The 27,821-nt window shown below is 50.4% G+C and overlaps 3 protein-coding genes across 4 annotated transcripts; 2 read left to right on the forward strand and 1 right to left on the reverse strand.

Annotated features, from left to right (window-relative positions):
• Positions 1-410: 410 nt before the first annotated feature.
• CDKL1 (cyclin dependent kinase like 1) lies at positions 411-12,217 on the forward strand. 2 transcript variants are annotated; one of them, XM_039698133.1, is made up of 9 exons: positions 411-674; positions 2,894-3,015; positions 4,782-4,854; positions 6,967-7,057; positions 7,737-7,937; positions 9,421-9,503; positions 9,869-9,925; positions 10,421-10,576; positions 11,394-12,217. In XM_039698133.1, the coding sequence occupies exons 1-9, from the start codon at positions 507-509 to the stop codon at positions 11,499-11,501; spliced, it is 1,059 nt and encodes a 352-aa protein (XP_039554067.1). In that variant the 5' UTR covers positions 411-506; the 3' UTR covers positions 11,502-12,217. The 2 variants fall into 2 exon arrangements, with proteins under 2 accessions (XP_039554067.1, XP_039554068.1); XM_039698134.1 differs by having other exon boundaries at positions 9,421-9,476.
• A 1,155-nt stretch (positions 12,218-13,372) lies between these two features.
• DMAC2L (distal membrane arm assembly component 2 like) lies at positions 13,373-16,395 on the reverse strand. The gene is made up of 5 exons (XM_039698102.1): positions 16,344-16,395; positions 16,076-16,173; positions 15,314-15,522; positions 14,384-14,555; positions 13,373-13,933 (listed from the first exon to the last, which is right to left on the reverse strand). Exons 2-5 carry the CDS (start codon positions 16,165-16,167, stop codon positions 13,819-13,821), a joined length of 588 nt encoding a protein of 195 aa, XP_039554036.1. The 5' UTR covers positions 16,168-16,173; positions 16,344-16,395; the 3' UTR covers positions 13,373-13,818.
• Positions 16,396-16,421: 26 nt separating this feature from the next.
• Positions 16,422-27,611, forward strand: L2HGDH (L-2-hydroxyglutarate dehydrogenase). Its single transcript, XM_039698101.1, has 10 exons — positions 16,422-16,553; positions 17,533-17,648; positions 19,165-19,316; positions 21,095-21,226; positions 21,842-22,004; positions 22,534-22,568; positions 23,647-23,814; positions 25,307-25,464; positions 26,346-26,477; positions 27,183-27,611. Exons 1-10 carry the CDS (start codon positions 16,483-16,485, stop codon positions 27,376-27,378), a joined length of 1,323 nt encoding a protein of 440 aa, XP_039554035.1. The 5' UTR covers positions 16,422-16,482; the 3' UTR covers positions 27,379-27,611.
• Positions 27,612-27,821: the final 210 nt, after the last annotated feature.

The following is a 27,821-nucleotide window of genomic DNA, read 5'->3' on the forward strand; positions in this document are numbered from 1 at the left end:
TGAAGGAAGGGTCTGGCTGCTGGCAGGAGCCCAGGAGACAGAGACCTGAGATACCAGAACCGTGCAGTGGGAAGATGTTCCAGGGAAACCTCCAGTGCCCGAGGGAAGTGAGACCCTGTGGAAAGATGTTCCTCTTACAGCCCTGCAGGAAAACGGAGTCTGGAAAGGCAGAGAGGTGTAAAAACAACGTGACTATGGCAGGATGGTTGGAGCTGGGTGGTCTTTAAGGTCCCTTCCGACCCAGTCCATGAGTGCTTCTGTGACTCCACGAACGCGGCGCTGCGGGGCATGAAGCCCGGGGGGACCGTGAGGCGCGGAGTCGGTGCATGTCCCCGGCAGAGGCCATGGGGATCCCCGCTGTCCCTCCCTCCCCCGGGACCGCCCCGGCCGTGGCGGTGTCCCCGGGGCGGCTCCGGGGGCCGTGCCCGCCGGGGAGGCTCCCCCGCCCGGGGCCCGCCCCGGCTCCGCGCTGAGGCGGCGGCGGAGCGCGGCGGGGCCGCCCGGCCATGGAGCGCTACGAGAAGCTGGGCAAGGTCGGGGAGGGCTCCTACGGCGTCGTCTTCAAGTGCCGCAACAAGGACACGGGGCAGATTGTGGCCATCAAGAAGTTCCTGGAGTCCGAGGAGGACCCGGTGATCCGGAAGATCGCCCTGAGGGAGATCCGCGTGCTCAAGGTGGGCGGGCGCGGCGGGACGGAGCCTGAGGGAGCTGCCGGGGACGGTCGTGAGGGGCCAGGGAGTGAGGAATCCATGAAGGGACATCGTGAGGCTGCAAGGTGTGAGGACGGCGAGGAGGGGACAGTGTCTTGAGGGGACGGGGTGCGAGGGCAGCCGTGAAGAGACGGGGCATGAGGGCATCTGTGAGGTGATGGGGAAGGCAAAGAGACGGGTGTGAAGGAGCGCCATGAAGTGCCCAGTTTAGTAAGTTCCTCTGGGAGAAGCCGGTGCCAGGGAATGGCGGGTGGTGCTGGCCAGCCCAGGCGGGAGCTGAGGCACGGCCATGAGCAGCGCAGGAGCCGCAGCGCAGCCACGGTGTGCCCTGCACAGAGCAGTGAGCCCGGCTCTGTCCCCTCGGAGCAGCCATGTCCTGGCCGCTGTGGGCACAGCTCTGCCCTGGCGTGTGTCACAGACCCCCAGGAGATTCCCCAGAATAGCTGGAGCTACTATAAAACAAATGGGCAAAAAGGTTCGGCAGCATGAGGGGGGGACAGCCAGGGGACACAGCTCTCCCTGCTCCAGAATTGCTAAATCTGCCCCAGCTCCTTCAAACGCCCTTTCTGAGCCGCTGGTTGTGCAGGATTGAATGCCAGGGGCTGTGCAGGGTCGGGTATTCCACATGAAGTGACAGCAGAACTGGCACCAGTGAGCCTTGTCCTTGCTGATCCTCTCCTGACCTCTCTGTGAGTGCTCATCCTCACACAGAAATGGGCTACTCCTTCAGAAACGGGCTACTCCTTCAGAAATGGGCTACTCCTTCAGCCTCTGGCTTTATTTCCCCATGAAATAAAAGCACGGGAGCATCTGCAGTCACACCCCAGGTCTATCCAGCATGCAGAAATGAGGAGAAATCTGGGAGAAAAGAGAGGATTGGGTAAAGGTTTCCTTCCACACTCCCAGCTCCTGGGCAAGGATTCTGCAGCAAAGGCTGTGCCTGTTGCTTCATCCATCTGCAGGCTTTTGGGACTCTGTCCCATCTCTTTGGAGCTCCTGTGTTCATTCGGTCTCCATAGTGTCCTGAGGCTTTAGGAATGTGTTGTGTGAAAAAAAAAAAAAATTTCCTTTTCTTTGTTACAAACTTGCTGCTGGGTGATGGCACACAGTACCCTCAGCTTTGTGTTCCAAGAAATGGGAAGTGTCACCTTTGCACTTTTTCCAGGGGGCTCATGATTTGCACACCTGCTAGGATTAGCAAAACAATCATCTAGGAAAAAGCATAATTATTTTTCTGTTACATTTTGGAAGAAGCAGCCAAAGTTTTCTCCTATCCAAAGCAAACACAGGACATGTAGCTATATTATTTCAGTGAATAATGCTAGATTTACGTTAAGATTTAAATGATCTTAAACATCTGAAAAGGAAAATAATCATGGCAGAAGTCCCTTGTAAAGCAGCTGGGAGCTGCATCATCCTTAAGGATCCAAAGCTACTGCAGCCAGGCACAGCAGGATCTGTGTGGATCACTGTTGACTTTAACAAGTGCAGACCTGCTTGACTCTTTTCAGCTTTTTCTCTGCAAATAGTGACTGTTTGTGTACTTGCTGTTGAGGCACTTCCTTGCTTAGGCAGCTCCTGTTTGTCAGAGATGGAGTGAGATTGTGTTTCATCAGTAGAAAATTATGGGCCTGATAAATCATTTTTCTGCCCAGTGAACACCTTGCAGACCAAGGGACTTTTGTGGCCAGGAGCCAAGGGACGTGGAGTGGGAGTTTGCAGACTCTTGAAACCGTAGAATCCCAGGATGGTTTGGGTTGGAAGGAATTCCAAAGCTCATCCAGTTCCACCCCTGCCATGGCAGGGACACCTCCCACTGTCCCAGGCTGCTCCCAGCCCTGCCCAGCCTGGCCTTGGGCACTGCCAGGGATCCAGGGGCAGCCACAGCTGCTCTGGGCACCTGTGCCAGGGCCTGCCCACCCTCCTAGCCAGGAATTCCTTCCCAATATCCAAGGAAAAGGGAGACATTGGGGCTCTCCAGTGCAAAAGGGCAGGGCTGAACCCTGGGCAGAGCTTGTTGCCCACCCATTGAGGTCAGCTCCTGAAATAAGTACAAAATAAGAGGCTGAGCTGTGCCTGTAGAAAGGGTTCAGCTTAAGGAACTGTGACCCTGCAGGACAAACCTGTGCCGCACACCTTCACCCTGTGCAGCTCCTGAGCAGCCCACCCCCTGTGTGTTGCAGCAACTCAAGCACCCCAACCTGGTGAGGCTGCTGGAGGTGTTCCGGAGGAAGCGGCGGCTGCACCTGGTGTTCGAGTACTGCGAGCACACCGTGCTGCAGGAGCTGCACAAGCACCCCCGCGGGTGAGTGCCCCTCTCCCGGAGCTCCGGGCGCGGCTGCCCGTGCTGCTGCCCCGCGGCTTGCCAGGGGAATGTCATTCATCACAGGAGAGGTCTCTCAGCCCGGTGCCCGCTCTGTTGTCTGTGGTTTGGCACAGGAGCGGCGTGGGAGCCGCGTTCCCGCACGGCCCCGCTCGCCACGGAGACGGGAGCGCCGAGTGAGCATTTGGGAGAGCTCTGCTGCCGGGGAGCAGCGAACCGCGGCTCGGGAGAGCTTTCCTGCTCCTTCCACGGCTCCCGTCACTGTGGGCACCCAAACACAGAATCGAGGACCTGCAGAATCACTTAGGTTGGAAAAGCTTCCTGGACCATCGAGTCCAGCTGTTAATGCAGCACTGCCATGTTCACCACTAAACAATTGTCCCCAGGTGCCACATGCACACTTTTGAACGCTTTGAGTGAGGAGTAATTCCTAAGAGCTGTGCCTGCACCTCTCTGCAGAACTCCTCTTCAAACTGGTGCTTGCGCCAAGTGTAGCTCCGCACGGGGCTTGTTCTGTCCACACCTTGCAAACGCCACTCCATTGTCCCTAATTATCCAGGTGCCTTGGTGCTGGGAAATGCTAAGCACAAGGCCATGAATCGTTCCACAGGCCTGGGGCTGTGAATTTGCCTGCAGCACGGGGGGTTGAGTAAACAAGAGCTTGTTATTCACTCCCTTTCTCCTCGGTGAGGAACACCGGGGAGAAAGGAGCATGTGACAAAGCTGACAGCTTCGTGAGCTGCCCAGCAGCCTTTGAACCTTTTCCCTGGAATCTGAAGAGGGGATGGATAACTCTCCTGAAGGAAGTGCTTCCCAATTGCTGACTGTTCATCAGAGCAACTCCAGTGTCAAGGAACATGTAACATCTGGCTGGTGGTCAAGTCATTCGTGGTCAGGTTAAGATGGGTGGGCACGTGCTGCTTCCAGCTCATTTGACCAACTCCATCCCCTTTTCAAGCTGTCACAGCAGCACTCCCATCATTTTGGGATGTTTCTGGAAGGAATCTCTACTCACAGTGTCAGCACAGTGTCACTGACCCACTGAGAGCACAAAGTGAGAGCCAAGCTCGAAAGAAAAACTCAGGCTTGCATTGTTTTGATTTAGTTTTGGGTAGTTTTTTTCTTTATTATGAATCAGAAGCTTTTCAGCACTGAACATGTGAAATAAAAGTGTGCTTGAGTTGGAAAATGCCAAGATTGTCACTTCTGCCTTTCCTGGGGTTGTTGAAGATCATTACAGACAGCCAAGGAAGTTCAAGAACTGTTGCCCAGTAACTGAAAGAAAGGAGAGGGGGCTGGGAAGTGTTTGCTGGCTGTGGGAGGGAAGGAGGGGATCCAAACCACAGCAGAGCTGTGTACTCTGGTCTGAGCACCCTTCCCTGGCCCATTTTTCACCTCTCCACTCTGCCATGGCAGCATTCCATGTATCTGTACCATGGATACTCCAGCAGTTCCAGCCTGAGAGGTGCTGAGGCAGAAATTCCTGCTGGCACTTCAGGACTGCCAGCAATCCCAGGACAGGGCCTGAGATGGGCTCACTTTGCTGTGTGTCACAGTGGCAGCCCGTGCTGGCTGTGACAGTGGTGCCAGACATAAATCCTGGTTGCACTGACTGGCTTTGGAGGTGTTTCCTGACTTCCCTGATGGTTTTGCTCAGAGATCCCTGTGCAATGTCAGCACTCATTTCCCCTGAAATAGTGAATTCATTATTAATGGCCAAAATAAAACTGTGGGTTTTTTTCCAACAGGGTGCCAGAGTACCTGGTGAAGAGCATAACCTGGCAGACCCTGCAGGCTGTGAACTTCTGCCATAAACACAATGTGAGTCCCCTGAGCTGCACCAATGATTGCTGGAACGTGGCCTTGGAGCAGAGAGGGGGGTTCTGCTGGCATTTTCCTGATTCCAGAGCTTTCATGGGATGGAGTCAGGTGGAATCTCCTGTTTTGAACAGGAAACACATCTGAAATATTGGTGTATACCCACACCAGCTGTCACACAGGCCCCTTGGCTTGGCTGTCAGGGAATGATTTGCTCTAATGACCTTAGACAAGCCTCCAGGGGAGTGGGGATGATCCTTGTGTGATTCCCTGGGCCCTGCACTACTGCTGCCCTTCAGGAACCTGCCCTACCAGCTCATCAGCTGGGACCTGAGCAAACTGCTGCTGATTTCACAGAAAGTCCTTCACTTGACTGGCACGGGGTTGAATTATGGCACCAGTGAAAAGATTCAAAACTTAGACAGAGTAAACCCTTTTTACTCCCTCCTCTGCTCACTGGTGGGAGACACGAGCTCTGTGCATGTCAGACACGTCAGTGGGAACATTTTAAGAAGCAGGGAAGGAGAAGGAGCCTTTTGGAGAAGATCTTTAGCCAAACTTAGCTCTAATTGTCTTTATTTTTGTTCATCTGCCAACATTTGAGATTTAAGAGTGGGCAGGAGATGGCTCTGGAATGGGTGTTTTGTCTTTGCTGAGAGAGTTACATCCAGTTGAGCCACAGGAACTTGGCCACAGGTCTCTCCTGCTTCCAAGATTTGTTGGTTTGAGTCTTTTTTCTGTTCCCCTGCTCAGTCTGGAAGATTTAGTGGAGTTTGAGAGCAGAGGGAACAATGAGATGCTGCAGCCTGAGCTGCTGTAGGTCACAGGTAATGAGGTTTTATGCAGCTGCCCTTTTTGGAGCTCTGTGACAGTGGTTTAATAAGCAGGCTCTGGAATGGGTGTTTTGTCTTTGCTGAGAGAATTACGTCCAGCTGAGCCACAGGAACTTGGCCACAGGTCTCTCCTGCTTCCAAGATTTGTTGGTTTGAGTCTTTTTTCTGTTCCCCTGCTCAGTCTGGAAGATTTAGTGGAGTTTGAGAGCAGAGGGAACAATGAGATGCTGCAGCCTGAGCTGCTGTAGATCACAGGTAATGAGGTTTTATGTAGCTGCCCTTTTTGTGGTTTAATAAGCAACATTTCAGTCCTCAGGAGGAGACACAATAATTTACCACCAGCTTGGCAAGGAAAGTCCAAGGTGTTTGCTCTGAGGTGATGATGGGAGAGGGACAACGTGAGTGAGACCCCAGTGAGTTGAGTAGAACAAAAGAAATAAAGGTTAGTTGGATCAGCAGAAATTCTTTGCCAAGCCTAAATTCAGTTGTGAAGGACAAGGTCACCTCTAAAGAATCACAGAATTGCTGATATTGGAAGGGGGCTCTGGAGATCTAATCTAACCCTTCCAGTCAGTCTGGCTCAGCTGGAACAGGCTGTTCAGAAACTTTTCCAGTCAGGATCTCAGTATCTCCAAGGCTGGAGTCTCCACAGACTCTCTGGACAACCTGTTTGGGTATCTGGCTGTGCCATCAGTAAAAAAGATAAAATAGATTGGTCAGGTTTAAATGGAATTTAAATGGGTGTTCAGTTTGTGCCCATGGTCTGTGTCCTTTCAGTGCACCACCAAGAACAGCCTGGCTCAGTCTCCTTTACTCCTTCCCATCAGGTGTTTCATGCACATTGAAGAGTTTCACCCGGAGCCTTTCCTTGGTGGTCCCAGCTCCCTCATCCTCTCCTTGGATGTCAGACACCCCAGTCCTGTAAATTCCAGTGGCACTGGAGCCACGTCTTCCCTCTCTGGAGGGTCCCAAGCTGGACACAGCTCTGGATGTGTCTCACCTGTGGTGGGCAGAGCTCTTGCTGAGCTTTGGCAGCAAAACCATTTGGCATTTGGAGCTTCCCAGGGTGTTCAGGGAGCTGCCTCCGTGCTGCCCGGGGGATACAGAGCTGGGAGCCTGCAGTGCCTCTCCCCAAGGGTGGGCTACGGACAGGTCATTGTCCTGCTGCCCAGAAATCATTCCAGCTTCCCTCTCAGCAGGAAGAACTGCCTGGCACAGTGGGCTGTGGCTGAATTTATCTGAGGGCCAGGTTAAACACTTCTAACCTTGCTTCTTCTTCCAGTGCATCCACCGGGATGTGAAGCCAGAGAACATCCTGATAACAAAGCACTCGGTCATCAAGCTCTGTGACTTCGGATTTGCTCGCATACTGAGTGAGTGCTGAACTCACCTACCCTCTTTATGTGCTGGCAGTGTGGGATGAGCCATGCCAACCCTCACTTGTCTGTGTCTGATGCACTGCAGATCCTCCTGTATGGTAGCTGTGTGCTTTCCCAGGGAAGCTCTGCTGAAGGCTGGGTAGAGATTCCTGAACCGTGCAGGGAGGGAGCCCAGACACCGCGGTGACATCTGTAAACAAACTGAGCTCCCTGCTGGGGGAGATGGGAGTCGGCCTTGGGCGTCTCCAGGCTGCCCAGCCGCTGTTTGTGCAGGGCTGGAGACACAGCTGGAGCTCCCTGGCAGGAAAAGCCCCTCTGGCTGCCTCTGCAAACAATGGCTTCACATTTTTCCGTTGTAAATAAACCCCCTAATAATCTGGGGGTTTTTAGCTCCTCTTCAGACAAATCACATGGGTTCTGAGAACTGCCCACTGGTTGCTGCAGGGCCCTGCTGTGAAGCTCTGCATATTTTCATTTGGAGGAAAACACGGTCTTGATTTTTACCAGATCCTCAGTGTTTCCAAAGCTGGGTTCTGCTGGTGGCCCGTGACTCACCCAGTGACTCCTGCAGCTCTGGCCTGCCCAGGAGGTGCCCCAAAATGTACCAAGTGACCATGGCTCCTCTGCGTGGCTCTGATCCCGCCTTCCTGTGTTGGTGTCTCTCCCGAGCCAGCTGGTCCCAGTGACTACTACACGGACTACGTGGCCACCAGGTGGTACCGCTGCCCGGAGCTGCTGGTGGGGGACACCCAGTACGGCCCCGCCGTGGACGTGTGGGCCATCGGCTGCGTGTTCGCCGAGCTGCTCTCGGGGCTGCCCCTGTGGCCGGGCAGGTCGGACGCGGACCAGCTGTACCTGATCCGCAGGACCCTGGGTGAGTGTCCCCGGCACACACAGCCCCCGCTGGGGCTTGCCCGGGAGCGACCCCTCTGTGCTGGAATGGGGAGTGGCCAGGGGGGAATTCACCCAGCGGATCTCTCCCTTCAGAAGGTGCTGCTTTATTTGAGGGGCTCATGTCCTTAAGAGGGAGCTGGGTGTTCCTGGCATTGTGTGCATGTGCTAACAGGCTTGAGAATCGGGATCACTGCCTGCAGACTGCCTGGAACCATCCCTCCACTCTCCTCGCCCTCTGGGAAGCTGGGTCTGGTGCAGGGCAGATTAGGAAAGATGTGGGATGTGTTTGGTGACCACTGGATGCCACCCCTGCTGGGGTGGGGGAGCACAGCAACTTCAGCTGTCTCCACATGGGCAAAAACATGAGGTGCCTGTATCAGAAAGGACCAGGGAAGTTTTGCATAAAGGTTTACAAGATCCAGGTGGTTTTCAGAGTTTGGTATCAAACACAGTGGTCTGTGAACAGCTGGATTCAATTCATCCCAGCTTTGGAGGTCTCAGAAGTGTTGTCAGAGCCTGTTAATGGCTGTGTGCCTGGGAAGGGGAGTGTGGACTTCACAGCTTGTCTGTTCCTCGTGTTTCTCGTTGTTCATCAATTAATTTAGGAGCCACTCCGTATTTGTTTGTTAAATAAAAGAGCCATTATCCCCCATAACACTTAAAATAATCCAGTCCCATTGATTCTTTTCAGTTTTGGTGTGTAACATCTGATTTCTTGGGTGACAACGAACAACCCCCCACTTTTCACTGAATTTTGTTGGAATGAATAGAGAGTTGTAATTTTAACTGAGCAGTTTATAAAACTACAAAGGTGACTAATGGCTTTAAACAGATAGAAAAATAGTTCATCACTGATTGCTTGATCCTCCAGAATTCATTAATGCCAGTGTTAGGCAGATATAATTTATTTTTAATTGCAGGGTTTCAGCCAGAGGAGATTCCCATTGATTGTTGGATCCAGGTGCTGGAGTGAGGCAGTGCTCACAAAGCAAAGCTCCTTGATTGAAGCTGTGCCATTATGGGCTTGGCATTGTACTGGCTCCTTTGCTATGGATTTGATTTTAACATTTTCCTCGCTCTGGGGTGCTCTGAGCTTCAAAAACTCTGGCTTGGGGAAAAGCTGCAGCAGGTTCAGGTGGGGCTGTGTTCCAGCTCTGTCCTGTACAGCACCCTCAGGAGTGTCCAAAGAGAATTTCACCCAAAAGGAGTTAAATTCTCCTGAAGCTGGAACACTTGTGGCCCTGCCTTTCCTTCAGCACAGTCATGTGGGTGTGGGCTCACTGATGACATTAATTGTCACAAAAGAACATTGCCTTGGCTCACTTGGTGGTATTCCACCTCTTCAGATGCTGTCTTGGATGGCATCAGCCTTGTTAGAGGATACAGCCATGTTCAATGCAGGCACTGTAAAATTATGTAAATTACTCCTTTTTCTTTTTTCTTTTTTAAATTCTTGGTCAAAGGGGATCTCATTCCCAGGCACCAGCAAGTGTTCAGCACCAACCAGTTCTTCAGTGGGGTAAGAATTCCAGACCCAGAGAGCATGGTAAGAGCTGCCTCCAGCTGCACTTCCCTCCCTTCCCTGTCCTTTGCTGTGCAGTGTTTTGTCCCTGTCCAGAAGCTTTGTCCTCTGCTTTGCCAGTGTGCACCAGAATATTATTTGGAGGTGGCTGAACCTCTCATGACATTTTAACTTACAGCCTGTGTAAAAGCAGTCCAGAAATGTTTAATCTCTGCTGCTCTGCCCTATTTCTGTGGCACATCCTCAGTGCTGCCAGGCCTCTGAGCACATGGAGTGATGGAGGCATTTTGTGAGGAACAGGTCGTGTTCCTGTGGAAAGCTGGGTTTTGGTACCCTGATGAATGAAAAGTTTGCTAATATGAGTGCATTCACTGTTTTTTTCCCTGCAGGAGCCATTGGAAGTGAAATTCCCCAATGTTTCATACTCTGCACTGGCTCTCATGAAGGTGAGGAAACTCCAGGTTGTGGAGGAACCCAGCACTGGGATAAACAAATCATCTGGTGTGAGAGTCTGGGACTGAGTTATCAGAGATTCACTGAAAAACAGACCTGGTTTGCTGCTCCATGGGATTGCAGCTGTTCCTTAAGCCACAATTCCTACTACAGTTGTGGATTCTCCATCCCTGGAAGTGTCCAAGGCGAGGCTGAACAGGGCTTGGAGCAGCCTGGGACAGGGGAAGGTGTCCCTACCCAGGTTAAGGGGTTGGAACAAGATAATCTTTAAGGACCCTTCCAACCCAAACCATTCCATGATTAATTCTTGTCATTGCTGGATAATTAGCTGCTCCTCAAGCTTCATGCTGACTCTGAAAAGCCATTCTTAGAATCCATTAAAAAATTACTAACGTGTACCTGTGGGAATACTCGTTGGCTGTGGGGAGCAGCTGGAATTGTGCAGGGCTGTGTAAGGAGTGTTTGAGTGATCCTCCATCTTTTGGAAGGGCTGCCTTCGGATGGACCCTGCAGAGAGGCAGAGCTGTGAGCAGCTGCTGCAGCACCCCTATTTTGACAGCTTCAGGGAGGCAGCAGAGCTGGGCAGAGAAGACGAGAAGGGCGCTCGCAGGCCAGCCAGGCTGCCTCGGAAGCACATGCCAGGGGTAAGCTTTCCATGTGTTTAGTATTCCACCCTCAGGAGGGGCTGTTCTGCTGGCTCCCAGGGTGGGCTGTGCTGGCAGGTGAGGGTGTTGGGCTGCTCTTGGTTCTGTCCTGAGGAGAAAACAGCCCCCTGGCTAAAGAGTAACTCCGTACAAACTGGATTTTGCACTGCGGCTCCATGGGGCGCTGGGGATAAACAGCTCAGCCCTGGCACGGTAGGGTTCATCCAGGAAAGGGCATTCCTGACAAAGAGCAGCAGGAGGGCTGGACAAACTGGACACACTCACATGGCTGGTTCAATTTTGAGTACTCTGGTGCTTTTTAATCCTGAATTGTGGAGATGGAATAACCACCACTTCTGTTTGTAACAGTTCCACGTTACCCCACACACTGGGTGTTTCTGCAGCTGGAGCTGCCAAGCAAATGTCTCCCTGCTGCTCTGGCTTTTCCAGATGCCATCCCAAGTCCCCAAATCCAGCCTCACAATGCAACTCATTCCACAGTTCTGTATTCCCCATGGCAGCTCTAAGGCTGAGCTGGGAACAAGTAGGGAAATTGGAGGTGAGGGATGGAGAACTGCTACAGGGTGTCAATTCTAGGTCAGACTGATTGGCCTCTTCCATTTCTATGATCTTGGATATTTTTCTTGCCTAATGGAATTTTTTAATGAGTCCAGTCATAAAACCCCAGCATCTTAGCTTGGAAAGTAGAAGATTACAGTAGGAATAGTTTTATAGCTCATATTCCATGTGAAAATTGATTCCACGTGTGCTTTATTCCCATTCCAAACAAGTACACATGGTGTAACTTTTCCTTTAGTTACAGCACCTGCCTCAGCTGACCTGCAGCAAAGTTCTCCCAGCTTTGGACAGCAAGAAGAACTGCTGCAAAACAAGGAAATCAAAGTACCACTTCCCAAACATCTGACCAGGTGGCAGATGAAAATTCAGTTCTTCAGAGTCATCCAGGATCTATAGATGGAGGATACACAGTGGAAAACTCAATTACTAAAAGTTATGGCATGCACAGAGTGATCTGTCCTCTACTCTGGGTCACTGTTGGAGAGGAAGTGATGCAGAAAGAACTCCAAGCTCATCTTAGTGTTCTGTGTACACAGGCAAATGCATTCTGCTTTAATTCCTGACTGCCTCCTGGTTCAGGATTACCCCAACCCAGTGCTCACAGTATGAAATTTAAAACTCTGTCCCTGCATTTCAGATTGGCAGGAGAACTCCACCTTGCCACATAGACGGGTCCCTCCTGCTTTAGGCTGGGCTGAGCCCCTGCTGTGAAGGGCTGGCAGACTGTGCTGCAGCCCAGGCTGGGAGGGCTCAGCTCCAGAGCTGCCCCGGGCTCCACAGGCACCAGGAGAGCAGAGCAACATCCCTGCTGTTTCTTTAGTCTTTCCAGAGCTTCTCCTGCAAGTTTCATCCTTGAATTCTGCTTCTGACAAGAGTGAGGGCACTCACTTGTAGTTACAAAAATTAAAAACTAATCATGAATATAATTTATAACAATGGCCAGACACAGGCAGGAATTCTACCTAAGTGTTTGTATTAGAACGACTGGGGTTTATGGAATCTCAGAATATTATACAGTAATGATTTTGAATAAAAGAAATGTAGCTTTTTTTTTCCAATTTACTGGAGGTGTTTTGCTATATAAAACTTTACTATGGGCAAGAACATCCTCTTTTTACTGACACTTAGAGCAAAGATGTTTTGTCAATACCTTTTGTGTTCCACAGCAGTAAAAGCCCTTTCAGTGGGACAGATGCTATGTCCTGTGTGTGCCTTTTGGCCTTCTGTTTCCTTGCACATGGAAAACCATCTCTGAGACAGCACCATGCATCTGACTGCTTGGAGTTGCTGCCTTCTGCCCTTCCCTAGCCCAGCACCCAGGATTTGGGTGAAAATGCTGTGCTGTCCCTGAGGATGAGCTGTTCCCACCGTGCTGGCACCGGTGAGGCTTCACCGCCAATCCTGGGGCAGTTCTGAGTCTCACAACAAAGGCATTGAGGGGCTGGACTGGGTCCAGGGAAGGGCACAGAGCTGGGAAGGGGCTGGAGAATTCCTGAGGGAGCTGGGAAGGGCTGGAGAATTCCTGAGGGAGCTGGGAAGGGGCTGGAGAATTCCTGAGGGAGCTGGGAAGGGGCTGAGCCTGGAGCAAAGGAGGCTCAGGGGGGCCCTTGTGGCTCTGCACAGCTCCTGCCAGGAGGGCACAGCCGGGGGGTCGGGCTGTGCTCCAGGGAACAGGGACAGGAGCAGAGGGAACGGCCTCAGGCTGGGCCAGGAGAGGTTTAGGCTGGATATTAGGGAAAATATTTTCATGGAAAGGTTTGTCCAGCCCTGGCAGAGCTGCCCAGGACACTCCTGGACTCACCATCTCTGCAGGGATTTAAAAGCCTCCTGGATGTGGCACCTGGGGACACACTTGGGGTCACTGGACTCCTGGACTCACCATCTCTGCAGGGATTTAAAAGCCTCCTGGATGTGGCACTTGGGGACAGGGGTCACTGATGACCTTGGCAGTGCTGGGGGAACACCTGGACTCCCATGATCTCAGAGGACTTTTCCAACCTCAGCAATTCCCAATGACTCTTATTTATCAGGAGAGATGAGATGCAACTGCAGGGCTGCACAGAACTGCTGCAGTCCATCAGCACAGCAAAAACGTGCTCAAGGCTGTCCCAGAGCTGCTGCTCCTGCTCAAAGAGCCACATCCCTTCAGCAGCTCAGTGCTCCTGAGGGGCTGACCCTGCCTGCCTGAAATCATTCAACCAGACAAAACTCCAAGTGTGAAGAACACAAAAAGACCCAGAACCTCTTTTATTAATCAGCACCCACCTACTGAGTGAGATTCTCCCAGAGGGAACAGCACCAACACCAGGCACCAACCACACACACCAACATTCCCCCCACTGCCACTCTGCTTCTGTGCAATAAAATACTGAAAACTTCTGACTGAGGTATTCAGAGCTTCCTAGAAAAACAGGAAACAGATGCCTACGTGCAGAGGCCTGCCCTGTCTGTTGTTGATCCACCACCGAGTTTAAGCTTAATAAAAATGAATTGCGTGATTTCTTCAAAGGTCACACACACCTTTGAGGCTGGACTGGGAGAGCTGGGCTTACTGCAAGTACAGTGGTGTCTACTTCATAAACTTCATACTGCATAAACTTCATCTATGCAACATAAAATAAATCCTAGGAAATCACATATATCTCAGTTATGTGCTGCTGTGTTTATTCCAAATCCAGCTCCAGCTCCAGGTTGGGCAGTGCCTGCTGAAGGACACGGAAGGTTTTTTCTTTTTCTTTGATCCCAGGAAGGTCACTCAGATACAAATATTCCAGGTTCCTGTAAATATTCAAAAAGAAAACGGGCAACTACTATTCAATTGCTGACAGAGAAATTGGGGAAATTATTCTACTGCAGTTGTTTTGAGTATTTCAAATGGTGACTGGAATTTTTGGTATTTTAAGTGGTAGTTCCTGAAGTGGGTGTTTGGGGTTTTTAGCTGCAGTATCCAACTGCAATCCTGTTCCTGAGCACCCAGGTCTGTCCCAGATCCTGGGGCACGAGAGGTGTGACAGGAAGCTGTGAGGTGGAGAAGCACTGAAAGCTGCAGGACACAGCTCAGTGTCAAACAGAGCTGCTGCAGGAGAGGCTCAGGAGCAGCACCAAGCTGATCATGAATTAATTGTCCTCAAGCCCACCCCAGCACCCCACAGCCCTGACACAGCCAGAGTGCAGCACAATCCCAGTCCCAGAGCTGGGAGCTGTGGAAGCACCCAGTGCCTCACGTACGTCAGCTTGTGGAGTGCAAGGATGCCTTTGTCTGTGACGTTCCCACAGGAAATGATCTTCAGCTGCTGCAAGCTCTTCTGCAGGTTGCTGGTGTCGCCGAGCCTCTGCAGACACTGGTCCTGGATGTACATGCACTTCTCCAGCCTGATGTCCGTCACGTGCTCCAGGCCATCTGCACGGGCACAAGTGAGGATCTGCTCCCAGTCCCAGGCTAAATGCTCAGTTTAACAACTGCCCTAACACCACCCAGCAACACATTCCTTTGTGAAGTGGGGCTGTAACACACAGTGAATCTCCAAAACCCTCTGTGGTACTTCAGGTTTAGGAAAACCTCGGGGTTTGAATTGTTTTGGTAAGATTGCAAGAGCTTTGAAATGGGCAAGTAACAAAAAACCCACACCATTTTGGGTAATGAACAATGACTCTGACATAAAAAAGTGCTACGGTCAGACATTCAGGGTCCCTTGCTATGAAATAAATAATACAGCCTGTTCCCATTTTGTTTTCTGGTATTTAAAGACCACCTGAAACATTTGTTTAATCTCTTAGTTTTAAGAGAATGCTTTTTATTTGTCTTTAGACAAATAAAGACAAAAGACATCATAAATGCCTGGAGAACGAGCAGAATTACAACTTCAGAGACACCAAAATCATCCCTTGGTGCAGAAGAAAAATAATATTTATAGTGCTTTTTGCTACGAACACATACAAATTTGTGGCACCTCCTTAGTGCTACGGCCACTTTGGGTAAAAGCTGAAATTCCCAATGTCTTTGCACTTTACACCACACCTCCAGCAAAACCCTGGGGACTGATACATATTTGCAAAGGGGGAAAAACCCCACAAATTATTTATCAGTATGACAGCATCATCCCTATTTTGATGCAGCTAAAAAGAAACCCATCGAGAACAACCACGCGGGTACATTACCCAGATAGTCAAAGCCTCTGTACATGATGCAGGAGTCGGTGGCGTTGATGGCCTCGATCTTGTACCGGCCCAGGGGCCCCGTGGGGAGCCCGTTGTAGTCCTGCTGCCACTTGGGCGAGCCCTGGTACCGGACCAGGGCCCCGCAGCGCAGCAGCCACTCCGAGGCCGCCCGGTCCGGCCCCACGGCCCGGATGCGCTCGTGGTCCACCCTGCGGGACACAGAGAGCACCCACAGCCATCCCGCCCGCGGTTAAAAGGCGTTCTGTCTTTTGTGCACGGTCAGGGGAGTAGGGACGGGATTTACTAGGAATGGGTTATGGGTCGCTTTTGGGTCGTGCGGTTCTCAGCCTGTCCTGAGGTTTTTTAACTTAAGGGGCAGACGCTTTTTAGTAAAAAAAAACAATACAAACACAACTGGACTTAATTCTGTTTCCTTCCATGTCTTGTAGGGAAAGAAAACTGTGCTACTGGTTGAGTTTTGGGGTCAAAGAAGAGCAGGATCGAGGAATGGGATCCATGTGGCCAGCTCGTCTTGGCCATTCCACCTTCCACACCTCCCTCTGGAAGGTCACGGCTTTGGAAGGGGAAGCAGATATGGAATGACCCCTTGTCAACACCCAACGTGCAATCTGGGGAGAAAGAGGAGCATTAATGGCAGAAAACCTTGTCTGCGGCGTAGGGACTTGATTGTTCCGCTTCACAAACAGCGCAGAGAATTTGAGGCATCTGAAAGTTAATTATTAACCAGCGACTCACTCTTACTTGTTGAACACGGCATTCAGCCATCCCCAGAAGGCTCTACAACCGCCCGGCGGCAGCGGCGGCTTCCTCACGAGCGTCCCCAACGCCATCATCAGCTCCTTGCAGTCGGCAGAGGGGAAAGGAAGGCGTTATTGCAGCGCCAGCAGCACCGGGGCAAGGGGAGGCCGCGCCGCCCTCAGGGCCCGAGCGGGGCGGTGAGCCCGGCGGGGCCCGCGGCGGCAGGGGGGCCGTCACCGCCCCCGGGCTGCCCGCGACCGAGCGGCCGCACCTTGCCCGGCCGAGCGCAGCAGGAGGGGCAGCGGGAGGAGGGGCAGGGACAGGGGCAGCAGCGGGAGGAGGAAAGGAGGAGGAGAAGAGGAGGAGGAGGGGAGGAGAGGAGGACGCGCGGCGCTCCCTCCGCCCCCAAGATGGCGTCGGCGCTGAGGGCCCGCGCGGGCCCGGCCGCGGCGCTGTGGCGGCTGCAGAGCCGGCGGCGCAGGTGAGGCCGGGGCAGCGGGGCGGGCACCGCACCTTCCCCCAGCCCTGGCTCTTCCCCTGTCCTGGTCTCCGTAACCTCATCCCTGTCCTCTCACCCCTGCCCCTCTGTCCTTAACTTTACTCATCTACTTCCCCTATTCCTTTCCGTATAATTCTCCCCTATCCTTTCCCCCTTCCCCTATGCCCTGTCCCTCTCTCTTGTATCCTCTATGTTTGCTATATCATACCTTTCCCTGTCCCTTTTTCCTCTCTCCTCTGTCCCCTATATTCTCTATAGCCACTTCCCCTATATCCTTTATCTGCCATCTCTATCCTTTCCCCCTTTACATTATTAATCACCCCTACCCCCTTTCCTCTGTCCTGTTTTCCTCTATCCCGTTTTCCTCTCCCTTATATCCCCTTCCTTTATATCCCCTCTCCCTATCCTATCTCCTTTCTCTCTCCTATATCCCATATATTCTCTGTATCCACTTCCTATATATGCTTTGTCTGCTATCCCTATCCTTTTTCTCTTTACATTATTAATCACCCCTATCCCGTTTTCCTTTATTCCATTTTCCTCTCCCTTATATCCCCTTGCTTTATATCCCCTCTCCCTATCCTATCCCCTTTTCCTCTCTCCTATATCCCATATATTCTCTGTATCCACTTCCTATATATGCTTTGTCTGCCATCCCTATCCTTTTTCCCTTTATGTTATTAATCACCCCTATCCCCTTTCCTCTGTCCTGTTTTCCTCTATCCCATTTTCTTCTCCCCTATATCCCCTATATTCCTTATATCCCCTTCCCTTACATCCCCTCTCCCGTCCGTCCCTTCCACCCGTTCCCGGTGCCGATGCCGCCCTTTCCTCTGTCCTGTTTTCCTCTATCCCATTTTCTTCTCCCCTGTATCCCCTATATTCCTTATATCCCCTTTCCCATCTGTCCCTTCCACCCTTTCCCTGTCCGTGTCCCGTTCCCGATGCCATGTGCCCGCAGCTCGTTCGACGTGGCCGTGGTGGGCGCGGGCATCGTGGGCCTGGCCGCGGCGCGGGAGCTCCTCCAGCGCCATCCCTCGCTGGCCTTCGCCGTGCTGGAGAAGGAGCCGGAGCCGGGTACGGAGGGACCGGGACCGGGACCCACGGCAGGGGACACGCTGCCCAGGACACGCTGCCTGAGCATCCCACGGATACCTGTGTGCAGGGATCGGCCGTGGGGGAGCAGCTGCCCTTGTTGTTGAAGTGGGTGATGGATTTCCCATTCCCAGGACGGGCTGGACACAGCTTGGAGCAGCCTGGGATGGTGGAAGGTGTCCCTGAGCGTGGCAGGGGGTGGAACGAGGTGATCTCAAAGTCCCTTTCATCCCAAACCATCCTGGAATTCTGTGATGACTCTCACAGAATCCCTGGGTTGGGAGAGGCCTTCAGGATCACGGAGTCCAACTCAGCCCCAACAGCTCAACTCAACCCTGGCCCCCAGTGCCACATCCAGGCTTTGTTAAACACACCCAGGGATGGGGACTGCACCACCTCCCCGGGCAGCCATTCCAGAACTTTACCATCCTTTCCATGAAAAATCTTCTCCTAAAATCCAACCTACATCTCCCTTGGCACAGCTTGAGACTGCATGTCAGTGCCAGGACTCTCCCCTAACAGGGATTTCTTCCACCCTTGTCCCAAGGACGTGTCCTTCAGCGCGGTTGTCACCAGTCTGTGCTTCTCTGCTGGGACTGCAGATTGGGAATTTTAAGTTACAAAGCTGCTGGGTGTTGCTGGTGCAAGCTGCAGTGTGACTGCTGGGGCTGGGAATGGCAGGACGGAGGGCAAGGAGGGTGAATATCCAGGATAAGGAATAGTGCAGCTTGTGGGAGGGCACAGGCAGGTCCTGCATGGAGCTGCCAGAATCCCAAGGGACAGACATCAGTGATTAACCCCAAACAGGACCTGTGAGCCCAAAATCTTGTCTGAAATAGCTCCATCAGCCTGGCTATAAATTGCTCTTGAGATGTTCCATGAATGATACAAAATGATTTTTTATCCCCAAGACACACAGCTGTGTGAGTGCCAAGCTGGAATGACCTTTGGGCACCCACACCTTAAAGAGGAAGAAGAACCTGACCAAATTACTTCAGTAAAAATGTTTGTGGTATCTTCCACCTCTATTTTATCTATTTGCAAAGGGGAAATAGCAGCCTAATCCAGTTCACAAATACTGAAAAACCCTCCCAGGCCTGCTAGCATGTCCAAAGGAATTGTGGCTTGGACAGGTACTATGATAGATGAGGCCATAAGGGGTGCATTTCATTGTAAAAATTGGATTTTTCAATTTAATTTTAGCCTGTTTTGATTGATTGGTTTGTTGTTGAAGGAAAAATTTGTGGTTTTTGGGTTTTTTCCCTGTTGATCCAGCACAATGCAGGCTGTGATGGATTGTCATTAACCAGGGCTGGCTCTGTCAGTGTTTCTCTAACCTTTTGAGGCCAGGGGAGGAATTAATTGTGCAGTTCTCTCACTTGATCATCTCTTATAACACTGATTTAAGGCAGGACCTCAATTAACTCGTTTTTCTGACAGCAGAAGTGATGAAGTGGGAACAAATGAGTTCTAACAATGTGTTTTTCTTTCTCTTTAGCCCATCACCAGAGTGGCCACAACAGTGGTGTGATCCACAGTGGGATTTACTACACCCCTGGCTCCCTGAAGGCCAAGCTCTGCGTGCAGGGGGCAGCCCTGTGCTACAAATACTGTGACCAGAAGGGGATCCCCTACAAGCAGTGTGGGAAGGTACAGCAATTCCTGGGATTCCCTGCTTTACCTTGGAAGCTGAGGCTGTGTGATGTGTGGTACCACATGTGGCATAGGCTTTTTCTCCACACTCTCCAAGTTGCACATAATCTATACAAAAATATGTGTATAATGTACATAATCCCCTCCTGCCCCCAAATCATCCCTTCCTGCTGATGTGTCTCAGTTTGAGAGAAGGTTTTTCATGATCTCCCCAGCCTGTCTTCATGCTCTGAACCATTTTTAGTTCAGTGTGTCTTTGGTGCAAGGTGAGAACCAGGGCTGGGCAGGGCATTGCAGGTGTGCTCAGGCTCAGTGAAACAGAGTCCTGTATCCATGTCCCAGGTGTTCCTAGCACTCAGTTCAGGTTTTCCACCTCTCATTGAGCTGCTGTTTCCACAGGACTCTCAATCCTCACCCCAAGGTTTTGGCCCTGAGGGATAAATTGGAATTCCATGGTTTTTCTCGGAGCTGTGCTCCCTCTGCTGCCACGCTGGGCACAGGGTGGCACTGTGGATCTGTGCAGCAGCACTCCTGAGGGGACAGCCTGCTCAAAGCTCCTGTGCTGAGGGGGTCAGCTGGAGCCTGGGCAAGCTGGATTTGTGTTTTTGTACCAACAGCAGGAGCAGGGCAGTGCCTGTCCCCTGTGCTGGCACTGCTGGGCCACCTCCAGCCCTGGGGACAGCTCTGGGCCCCTCACAGCAAAGCCACAGGAGGGGCTGGAGTGTGTCCCCAGCAGGGAATGGAGCTGGGAAAGGGTCTGCAGCTCCAGGAGAGGCTGAGGGAGCTGGGAAGGGCTGGAGAATTCCTGAGGGAGCTGGGAAGGGGCTGAGCCTGGAGCAAAGGAGGCTCAGGGGCCCTTGTGGCTCTGCACAGCTCCTGCCAGGAGGGGACAGCCGGGGGGTCGGGCTGTGCTCCAGGGAACAGGGACAGGAGCAGAGGGAACGGCCTCAGGTTGCACCATGAAGCTTTAGATTTGATACTGGGGAAAATTCCTTCCTGAAAGGGCTGTCCAGCCCTGGCAGAGCTGCCCAGGACAGTGCTGGACTCACCATCCCTGCAGGGATTTAAAATCCCTGTGGATGTGGCTCTTGGGGACACGGAGCAGCGGTGGCCTTGGCAGTGCTGAAGGATCAGTTGGACTCTTAGAGAGCTTTTCCAGCCTCAACAATTCCATGATTCCATGACACTCCCCTGGCAGTGTTCATTCCAGGGAAGATAATGGTGAAACTTCACCAACTTTCCCTAGAGCTTGGAGAGCTTCACGCCTGTGAGGTGCCAGAGCTGAGCTGGCTGGGAGGATCATGGTCTGTGCAAAGCTGGCCCAGGTAATTCTGTCTGCATTTATCTCCTGTGATAGCTGTGGACTGTCCTTGGTTAAGTGAAACTGGTACAATTCCACTCAGGCCATGTCAGAACATGTCCTCACTCTCTTATCAGAGCTCTTGGAGGTTTGTGATTTTTGGGTTGAGTCAGTTTTGCTTCTGAAGGCATCCCAGTGGTTCTTCAAATTCTCTCACATGCAGACTTGTAGTCTCAGGCTGCTTCTGCCAAATATTGTCAATTGATTGTAACTCAAACTACAGTTTAGCATTTATTTTTGAATTCTCTGTGACATGTTACTGCTTCCTCATCAACAGAATTCTGTGCAATTAATGGCACCAACCATTTTTCACCCCCTGGATTCATTGTTCACTCATTCCCTACTGCTTGTGCTTGGTGCCAAACCTGCCCTGTTTGTTTTGCTCACTGCTGTGCCTTTTTTTCCTTTCCCAAAGCTGATTGTGGCTGTGGAACAGGATGAAATTCCAAGGCTCAAAGCTCTGTATGAGAGGGGGCTGCAGAACAACGTTCCAGGGCTGAAACTCATTGGAGCCAAGGAAATCCAGGAGAAGGAGCCCTTCTGCAGGGTAAGGATTTGCCATGCTTCTAATTAGCTAATTGTAAGAGCTTTTAAATCTAATTGTAAGAGCTGTTTCTCAGATGAAAACATCTTTTAATTTAACACAAATACTTTTCCGGCCTTGAGGTTCAAGTTCAGAAGAGCCTGAAAATTCCTTCCCATCCATAAAAGTGGATTTGGATCAAGCCCATTTCAGTGCAGTTGGTGTGGTTGTTCTGTTTATTTTCACAGCAGGAGGAATGTGTGGTGTTTGTGGAACCCAGATTTGTTACTGATCAGTCTGTGTTTGTTTGAAAGGAAAAGCTGGATATGAATTCCCTGTGTCATCTGGCAGCTTGCTCTGGTGCAGCTGTGTCACTTAGGAGTGGCTCTAGGTACAGACAGAAATTTTCTGGAAAAGAATCTTCTTCAATATTTTTATTTTCCCTGTAAACATTTTGGATCTGCTCTTCAAATTCTCTCACATGCAGACTTGTAGTCTCAGGCTGCTAAAACATCCTTTGAGTGTTCCAGATCCAGCTGAGCACACGGGGAGGGAGCAGCACTCCCTTCTCAGGGCAGTGCAATATTCCAGGTGAAATATTCCAACCTTCACCCTTCTCTTGTCTCCCAACCCTTGCAGGGACTGATGGCCCTTGATTCTCCCTACACTGGCATTGTGGATTACAAGCAAGTGGCCCAGTCCTATGCCAGGGACTTCCAGGAAGCAGGTGGGACAATCCTGACTGGTTTTGAAGTCACAAACATGGAGATGGCCAGAGAAAGTTCTGCAGAAAGTGAGGATGGTAAGGCTGGATGGTTTTTGCCCTCCATTTTAACTTCAGTTAAAACACAGTTGTTTTAACTGAAATGACATTTCTGATTTTTTTTGTCTCCTAGGAATGAGAAAAAAGGCAAAATTGTCTTGGTGAGAGTATTCAGCAAAATCACTTGGGGTTTTTATGCAGGCAGGTCACCCTTCAGCTGAAACATTTAAAACTGATGCAAGAAAGTGAGAGTAAAATGGAGAAATAAAGTTGTTCTCTCCTCTTAAAATCAGATTTATCTGAATCTTGCATGTTTATTCTTGTGATAGTGATTTTCCTTGTCCTGAAGGCAGGTTGGATCTGTGCTGGCACACAGAGGGAAGAATAAAAACCCCTATTAATTAATAAATACAGTCATGTCCAACAACATTAATTATGACAAGAGTAGTTCTTACATAGCTTGGAAGATATTCCAGAGGGAAATTCCTTCCTGGTGACAAGCTGTTTATTCTGTCAGCTCTCTTTTGCTTGTTCTAGTAATTCCTTCTCTTGTCTAATTCCATTTCAGGGCTGAAATACCCCATCATTGTTAGGAGCAAAAAGGTAAGGGTGAAAAAGAACTCTTCATTCCCTCCAGGAAGCTGCTTCTCCTTTTCTTAATTTTTTTTCCCTGGTGAATTAATAATATCCAAAAAAAAGGTTAAAAAGTTGCTGTTCAGCAACATGATCAGTTTGATAGAACAACTGCAATCAGTTCTTAAAAATGAGGATGTTCAGATAAATAAATAATAATAATAATGATGTAAATTATTAAACTGTATCTTTCTGCTGCCTAACATTTACCATCCTTTATCTGCTTTATTTGCACATCTGATGCTTGTGCTTGCAAGACCTCCTTTATGACTTGTTCATCTGGTGACAAACACCAATTCTCATGTTTACTTTTGGGCTCTGGCATCCATAAAATGATAAGGAGGCTTTTAGCATCATTTTATTATCATTTTATCATCAAACTGCTTCAGTGAAACAGGTGCATGACAGCTGCTGTTCCTGCAAGTCAGGAACTGTGGTTCACCTTCAGGAGGGAATATCTGAACAAAAACACCTCTGGTCATTTTTAAATTTAGTTCTGCTGCTTTTTATCTCCTATTTTTTTGCTCTTTCATTAAAAAGTAGCTTCCAAAATCTGTTAAGATTTATTTTCCACCAAATACTGCAAATGTTTTTCAATTGGAAAAAAAGAATAATATTTAAAAGCAGATACTAATCTAAAAAGATAGATAATAGTTTTTGATTTTTATTTATTTCTTTATTTAGATGGTAAAAGTGTTTTAATATTTAGCAGCTCTCCATACCTGTGTGCTGTCAATTTGTGTAGCTGCTCCCACCCTGTGGGGTCAAATCAATGAACATCATTATTTAACTTAATTAAGTTAATTATTTCAAAAATATTTTTAAAAATTATTTAAAATAAATTTTTAATTTCTTTTTCAATAATAAATTTGATTTTAAAAATAAGTTAATTAAAATTATTTTAAGTAAGTTTTGAAATATTTTATTTAATTTTTAATAATTTAATAAGTTACATAAATTGTATTTATTTAAATCAGTGGCTGTGGGGTTTTTCAGGGTGGTTTTTTTAGCAGATAAACAGGCTTTTGCTGTGGTTTTGGTCCCCCAGGGGGAGGAGGTCTCCTGTGGGCACGTTGTGACCTGTGCAGGGCTTCACTCCGACCGCCTGGCCGGGATCAGCGGCTGCAGCCCCGAGCCCAGGATCGTCCCCTTCCGGGGGGACTACCTGCTGCTAAAGCCAGAGAAGTCTTACTTGGTCAAGGGAAATATTTATCCTGTAAGTACCCCCTGGTTTGTGTGTCCCAGGTGCCCTAAGAGCTGCTAAAATGCAGAAAAAAGGAAAAATTCCACGGTTGTTTCTGTCAGGCACACACGTGGGTGGAGATTTGGTTGGTTTGGGGCAGGGCAGCTTGGATTTTGTTTATTTTTTTGTTAATTTTTTTTGGTTGATTGAGGAAAACATGGAAGTACCACGTGGGAAGTTATTGCCAGTTCTTTTGTTTATGGTTTTAGTTTTGAGGGTTTTTTACTTAATAGAGAAAAGATGGAATACCACATTGCCACATATCCAGAAAACTCTAAATTATTTCTGTATTTCCTAAAATGAATCTGTAGGCAGGATTCAGAAGTCAGGGAGAGATGACAGTAAATTATCATTTAAATAGTTATAACAGTCCTGTTTAATCTCTTTATTGATAATCTGGACAAAGGGGTTGACTGTACCCTCAGGAAATTCACAGATGACACTGGAGGTTTTTTCCAACCTCAGTGATCCTGGGATTCTTTGATAAACTGTTGATAAAGGATTGAATCTTTTGTGCTAATACCCAACACTCAGATTTAGGTATTCTCCTCTCAACCTTATTTTTGAATTAGCTGATTTTGTCATTAAAAACAGACGTGGGAGAAAAGGGAACAACCTTTCTACCACCTGATATAGACAAATAATGGGATGGAGAGCAGCAATCCCAGAGAGAAAATGTAATTACAGAGCAAGTGGAGAGAATTCCTAGGGCAGCATTTTAGCTAATTCTGTCCATTTGAATACTGATTTTCTGAATATGAGATTAGCTTTGCCTGCTAAAGACTGGAACTTTAGGAAAATTGGAATACTGGGCATTGCTGTTTGTCTGCTCTCACCTGGGAATGATTCAGGATCCTGTCTTGGGATGGGAGGGAGTGGAACAAAAAAAGAACATGCAGATTTATTATTATTAGCATTATTATTAGCATTAACCAGGCCTGCTAAGTTCAGGCTGGTTTGTACACACAGTAAGGGTTTCCTAATATGTTGTATTCTATTTTATTGCAGTTTAATTGCTGCTGGTGAATAAATCAGGGTGTCACTGCCTTATGTCCTGAGAAATCATGTGGACTTTTTTTCCACGTTATTTGTTTTCCTTTTCTCTAAAATTCAGCTTTACCTGGCCCTGCTCTGTTCTGCAGCGGTTTAATTAATGACACTGCAGTTTAATTGCTGCTGGTGAATAAATCAGGGTGTCACTGCCTTATGTCCTGAGAAATCATGTGGACTTTTTTTCCCCTGTTATTTGTTTTCATTTTCTCTAAAATTCAGCTATACCTGGCCCTGCTCTGTTCTCCAGTGGTTTAATTAATGACATGCCACAACTGCACAATTAACAAGCAACAAAACCAGCTCAGAGCCAATGCTGAGGTTCTGTGACTCAGAGTTTTGCTGCTGTGGTTGGAAATGAAATGGCAAATTTGCTGTTTGTAAGAGCTCTGCTCACTGCTGTGCCCCATTTCAGGTCCCCAACCCTCGTTTCCCATTCCTGGGATTCCATTTCACTCCCAGGATGGATGGCAGTGTCTGGCTTGGCCCTAATGCAGTGCTGGCCTTTAAGAGAGAGGGCTACAAACTCTTGGACTTCAGCCCTGGAGACTTCTTGGATGCTGTGACCTACAGGTAATGCCTTGTGTTTGTGTCTGCTGCCTGCTCCTGTTGAAACGTGAGCCATGGCAGCCACTTCCTGCCCAAAATCCTGCTTTTCCCACGTTTTTGGTGTGTTTAAAGACACTTGTGCTGATAAGGGTGGACTTCCCCAGGATATTTGACTTCGTGTGGTCTCATACTTGAATTTGCTACCAGGACATGTCTCAGCCAGTCTGGGAATGTGGCTGCTCCCTGGAAGGTGCTGGTGGAGCCATTCCAGGCTTGGTTTGCACTGTGATCACTTAATTAACTCTGACAGCATCATTAAATACCTGCAGAGGGTGCTGGGAGCAGAGAAAGGCTGGGAGAGAGAGCTGGGAATGTTCCCTGGAGAGGAGAAGGCTCCAGGGAGAGCTCAGAGCCCCTGGCAGGGCCTGAAGGGGCTCCAGGAGAGCTGCAGAGGGACTGGGGACAAGGCATGGAGGGACAGGAGCCAGGGAATGGCTCCCACTGCCAGAGGGCAGGGATGGGTGGGAGATTGGGAACTGGGAATTGCCAGAGCAGCTGTGGCTGCCCTGGATCCCTGGCAGTGCCCAGGGCCAGGTTGGACAGGGCTTGGAGCAATCTGGGATAGTGGGAGGGATCCCTGCCCAGGTTGCTCCAAGCTCATCAAGTCCTGGAACATTTCCAGGCCTGGAATTCAGAATTAATTCAATGGCACAGCTCTGTGAGCAAGGTTTGCTGAAGCAGAGCAGGACAAACATGCATTTCTCAAATACAAAGCATGATGTGGTTCCTGATTTTGGGAATGGGGACTTGTGCCCTGCAATTGCATTTGCTGCCTTCTGCAGCAGCTGCACCTGGTGCATTTTGAGGCAGATTTTCCCCCCGTGCAGCTGTTTCTCCCCTTGCAGTGGGCTGTGGAAGCTGGTGCTGAGGAACGTGTCCTACGGGCTGGGGGAGCTGTACAGAGCCTTTTCCCTCAGTGCCCAGGTGAGGCAGCTGCAGAAGTTCATCCCTGAGGTCACCACCAACGATGTTCTCAGGTAAGGGAAACTTCTTCTGCTTGGGACATCTCCTGTTTGAGCAGCAGAAAACGTGGCAGGGGCTTAGTCCCTTCCTCCACCAAAATATGACACAGAACCTTGGAGCTGCCTGGAGCTCCTCAGTCCAGAGGAGGCACCAGGATGATCAGGGGGATGCAGGAAAGGCTGAGAATTTTGGGATTGTTCAGCCTGGAGAAGAGAATCTTGGGATGACCTCACTGTGGCCTTGCAGTACTCGAGGAGAACCCACAGAAAGATGGAGAGGGATTATTTACAGAGCCTTGGAGGGGCAGGACAAGGGGGAATGGCCTCAAACTGACAGAGGGCAGGGTTAGATGGGATATTGGGAAGGAATTCCTGGCTGTGAGGGCAGGCAGGCCCTGGCACAGGGTGCCCAGAGCAGCTGTGGCTGCCCCTGGATCCCTGGAAGTGCCCAAGGCCAGGCTGGACAGGGCTTGGAGCAGCCTGGGACAGTGGGAGGTGTCCCTGCCATGGCAGGGGTGGCACTGGGTGGGGTTTAAGCTCACAGGTTGGCCACCTCAATGATCCCATGACTGTCAGATACCCCCACTCTGCCTCCTGAGTGTTAAAACTCCCAAACTTTGTCTCCACTGCCTGCCCTCCTCACTGTCTCCCTGGACACCTCAGGGAATTCCTTCCCTGACTCAGGATAACATTTTCCTTCTGCTCCCCCTTGCTTTCCAGGGGTCCCTCTGGTGTGAGAGCCCAGGCCCTGGACAGTGAGGGCAACCTGGTGGATGACTTTGTGTTCGACGGGGGCTCGGGGGCCGTGGGCAGCAGGATCCTGCACGTCAGGAACGCTCCTTCCCCCGCCGCCACCTCCTCGCTGGCCATCGCCGCCGCCATCGCCGACGAGGCCCAGCGCCGCTTCCAGCTCTGAGCCCTCCGGGAGTCCCGCCGGGAATCCCGCCGGGAGCCCTGCCTGCTGCCCCTCCGCAGCCTGGCACTCCTCCCGAAGCACACAGAGCAGCAGGCAGTGCCCCAGCAGCCCTGGCAGCGTGCTGTGCCCACGGCTCCTGGGGCGGCACCGTGGGGAGGGTTTGGCCAGAGCAGGAGCAGCCATGGCAGAGCCCTCTGTGTGGGGTTTTCCACCTGGATTTGCTGTGCAGAGCAGGGTGGATCCCTCTGTGTGGGGTTTTCCACCTGGATTTGCTGTGCAGAGCACATGGATCCCTCTGTGAGGGGTTTTCCACCTGGCTTTGCTGTCCAGAGCACATGGATCCCTGTCTGTGGGGTTTTCCACCTGGATTTGCCAGGCAGAGCACATGGATCCCTCTGTGTGGGGTTTTCCACCTGGATTTGCCAGGCAGAGCAGGGTGGATC

The sequence above is a fragment of the Passer montanus genome, unplaced genomic scaffold, assembly GCF_014805655.1.
Source record: "Passer montanus isolate IOZ18808 unplaced genomic scaffold, ASM1480565v1 scaffold120, whole genome shotgun sequence".
Lineage (NCBI taxonomy): Eukaryota > Metazoa > Chordata > Aves > Passeriformes > Passeridae > Passer > Passer montanus.

What these genes read in the sequence shown, in the direction of transcription:
- L2HGDH (XM_039698101.1), top strand. Translation starts at nt 16,483, where the DNA reads ATGGCGTCGGCGCTGAGGGCCCGCGCGGGCCCGGCCGCGGCGCTGTGG. An exon ending in GGAGAAGGAGCCGGAGCCGG is followed by an intron (nt 17,649 to 19,164) that starts GTACGGAGGGAC and finishes CTTTCTCTTTAG; the next exon opens with CCCATCACCAGAGTGGCCAC. An exon ending in TCATTGTTAGGAGCAAAAAG is followed by an intron (nt 22,569 to 23,646) that starts GTAAGGGTGAAA and finishes TTGGTCCCCCAG; the next exon opens with GGGGAGGAGGTCTCCTGTGG.
- CDKL1 (XM_039698133.1), top strand. Translation starts at nt 507, where the DNA reads ATGGAGCGCTACGAGAAGCTGGGCAAGGTCGGGGAGGGCTCCTACGGC. An exon ending in GGGAGATCCGCGTGCTCAAG is followed by an intron (nt 675 to 2,893) that starts GTGGGCGGGCGC and finishes TGTGTGTTGCAG; the next exon opens with CAACTCAAGCACCCCAACCT. An exon ending in TTCCAGACCCAGAGAGCATG is followed by an intron (nt 9,504 to 9,868) that starts GTAAGAGCTGCC and finishes TTTTCCCTGCAG; the next exon opens with GAGCCATTGGAAGTGAAATT.
- DMAC2L (XM_039698102.1), bottom strand. Translation starts at nt 16,167, where the DNA reads ATGATGGCGTTGGGGACGCTCGTGAGGAAGCCGCCGCTGCCGCCGGGC. An exon ending in CAGAGGCTTTGACTATCTGG is followed by an intron (nt 14,556 to 15,313) that starts GTAATGTACCCG and finishes GTGCCCGTGCAG; the next exon opens with ATGGCCTGGAGCACGTGACG. An exon ending in CTTGCACTCCACAAGCTGAC is followed by an intron (nt 13,934 to 14,383) that starts GTACGTGAGGCA and finishes GAATATTTACAG; the next exon opens with GAACCTGGAATATTTGTATC.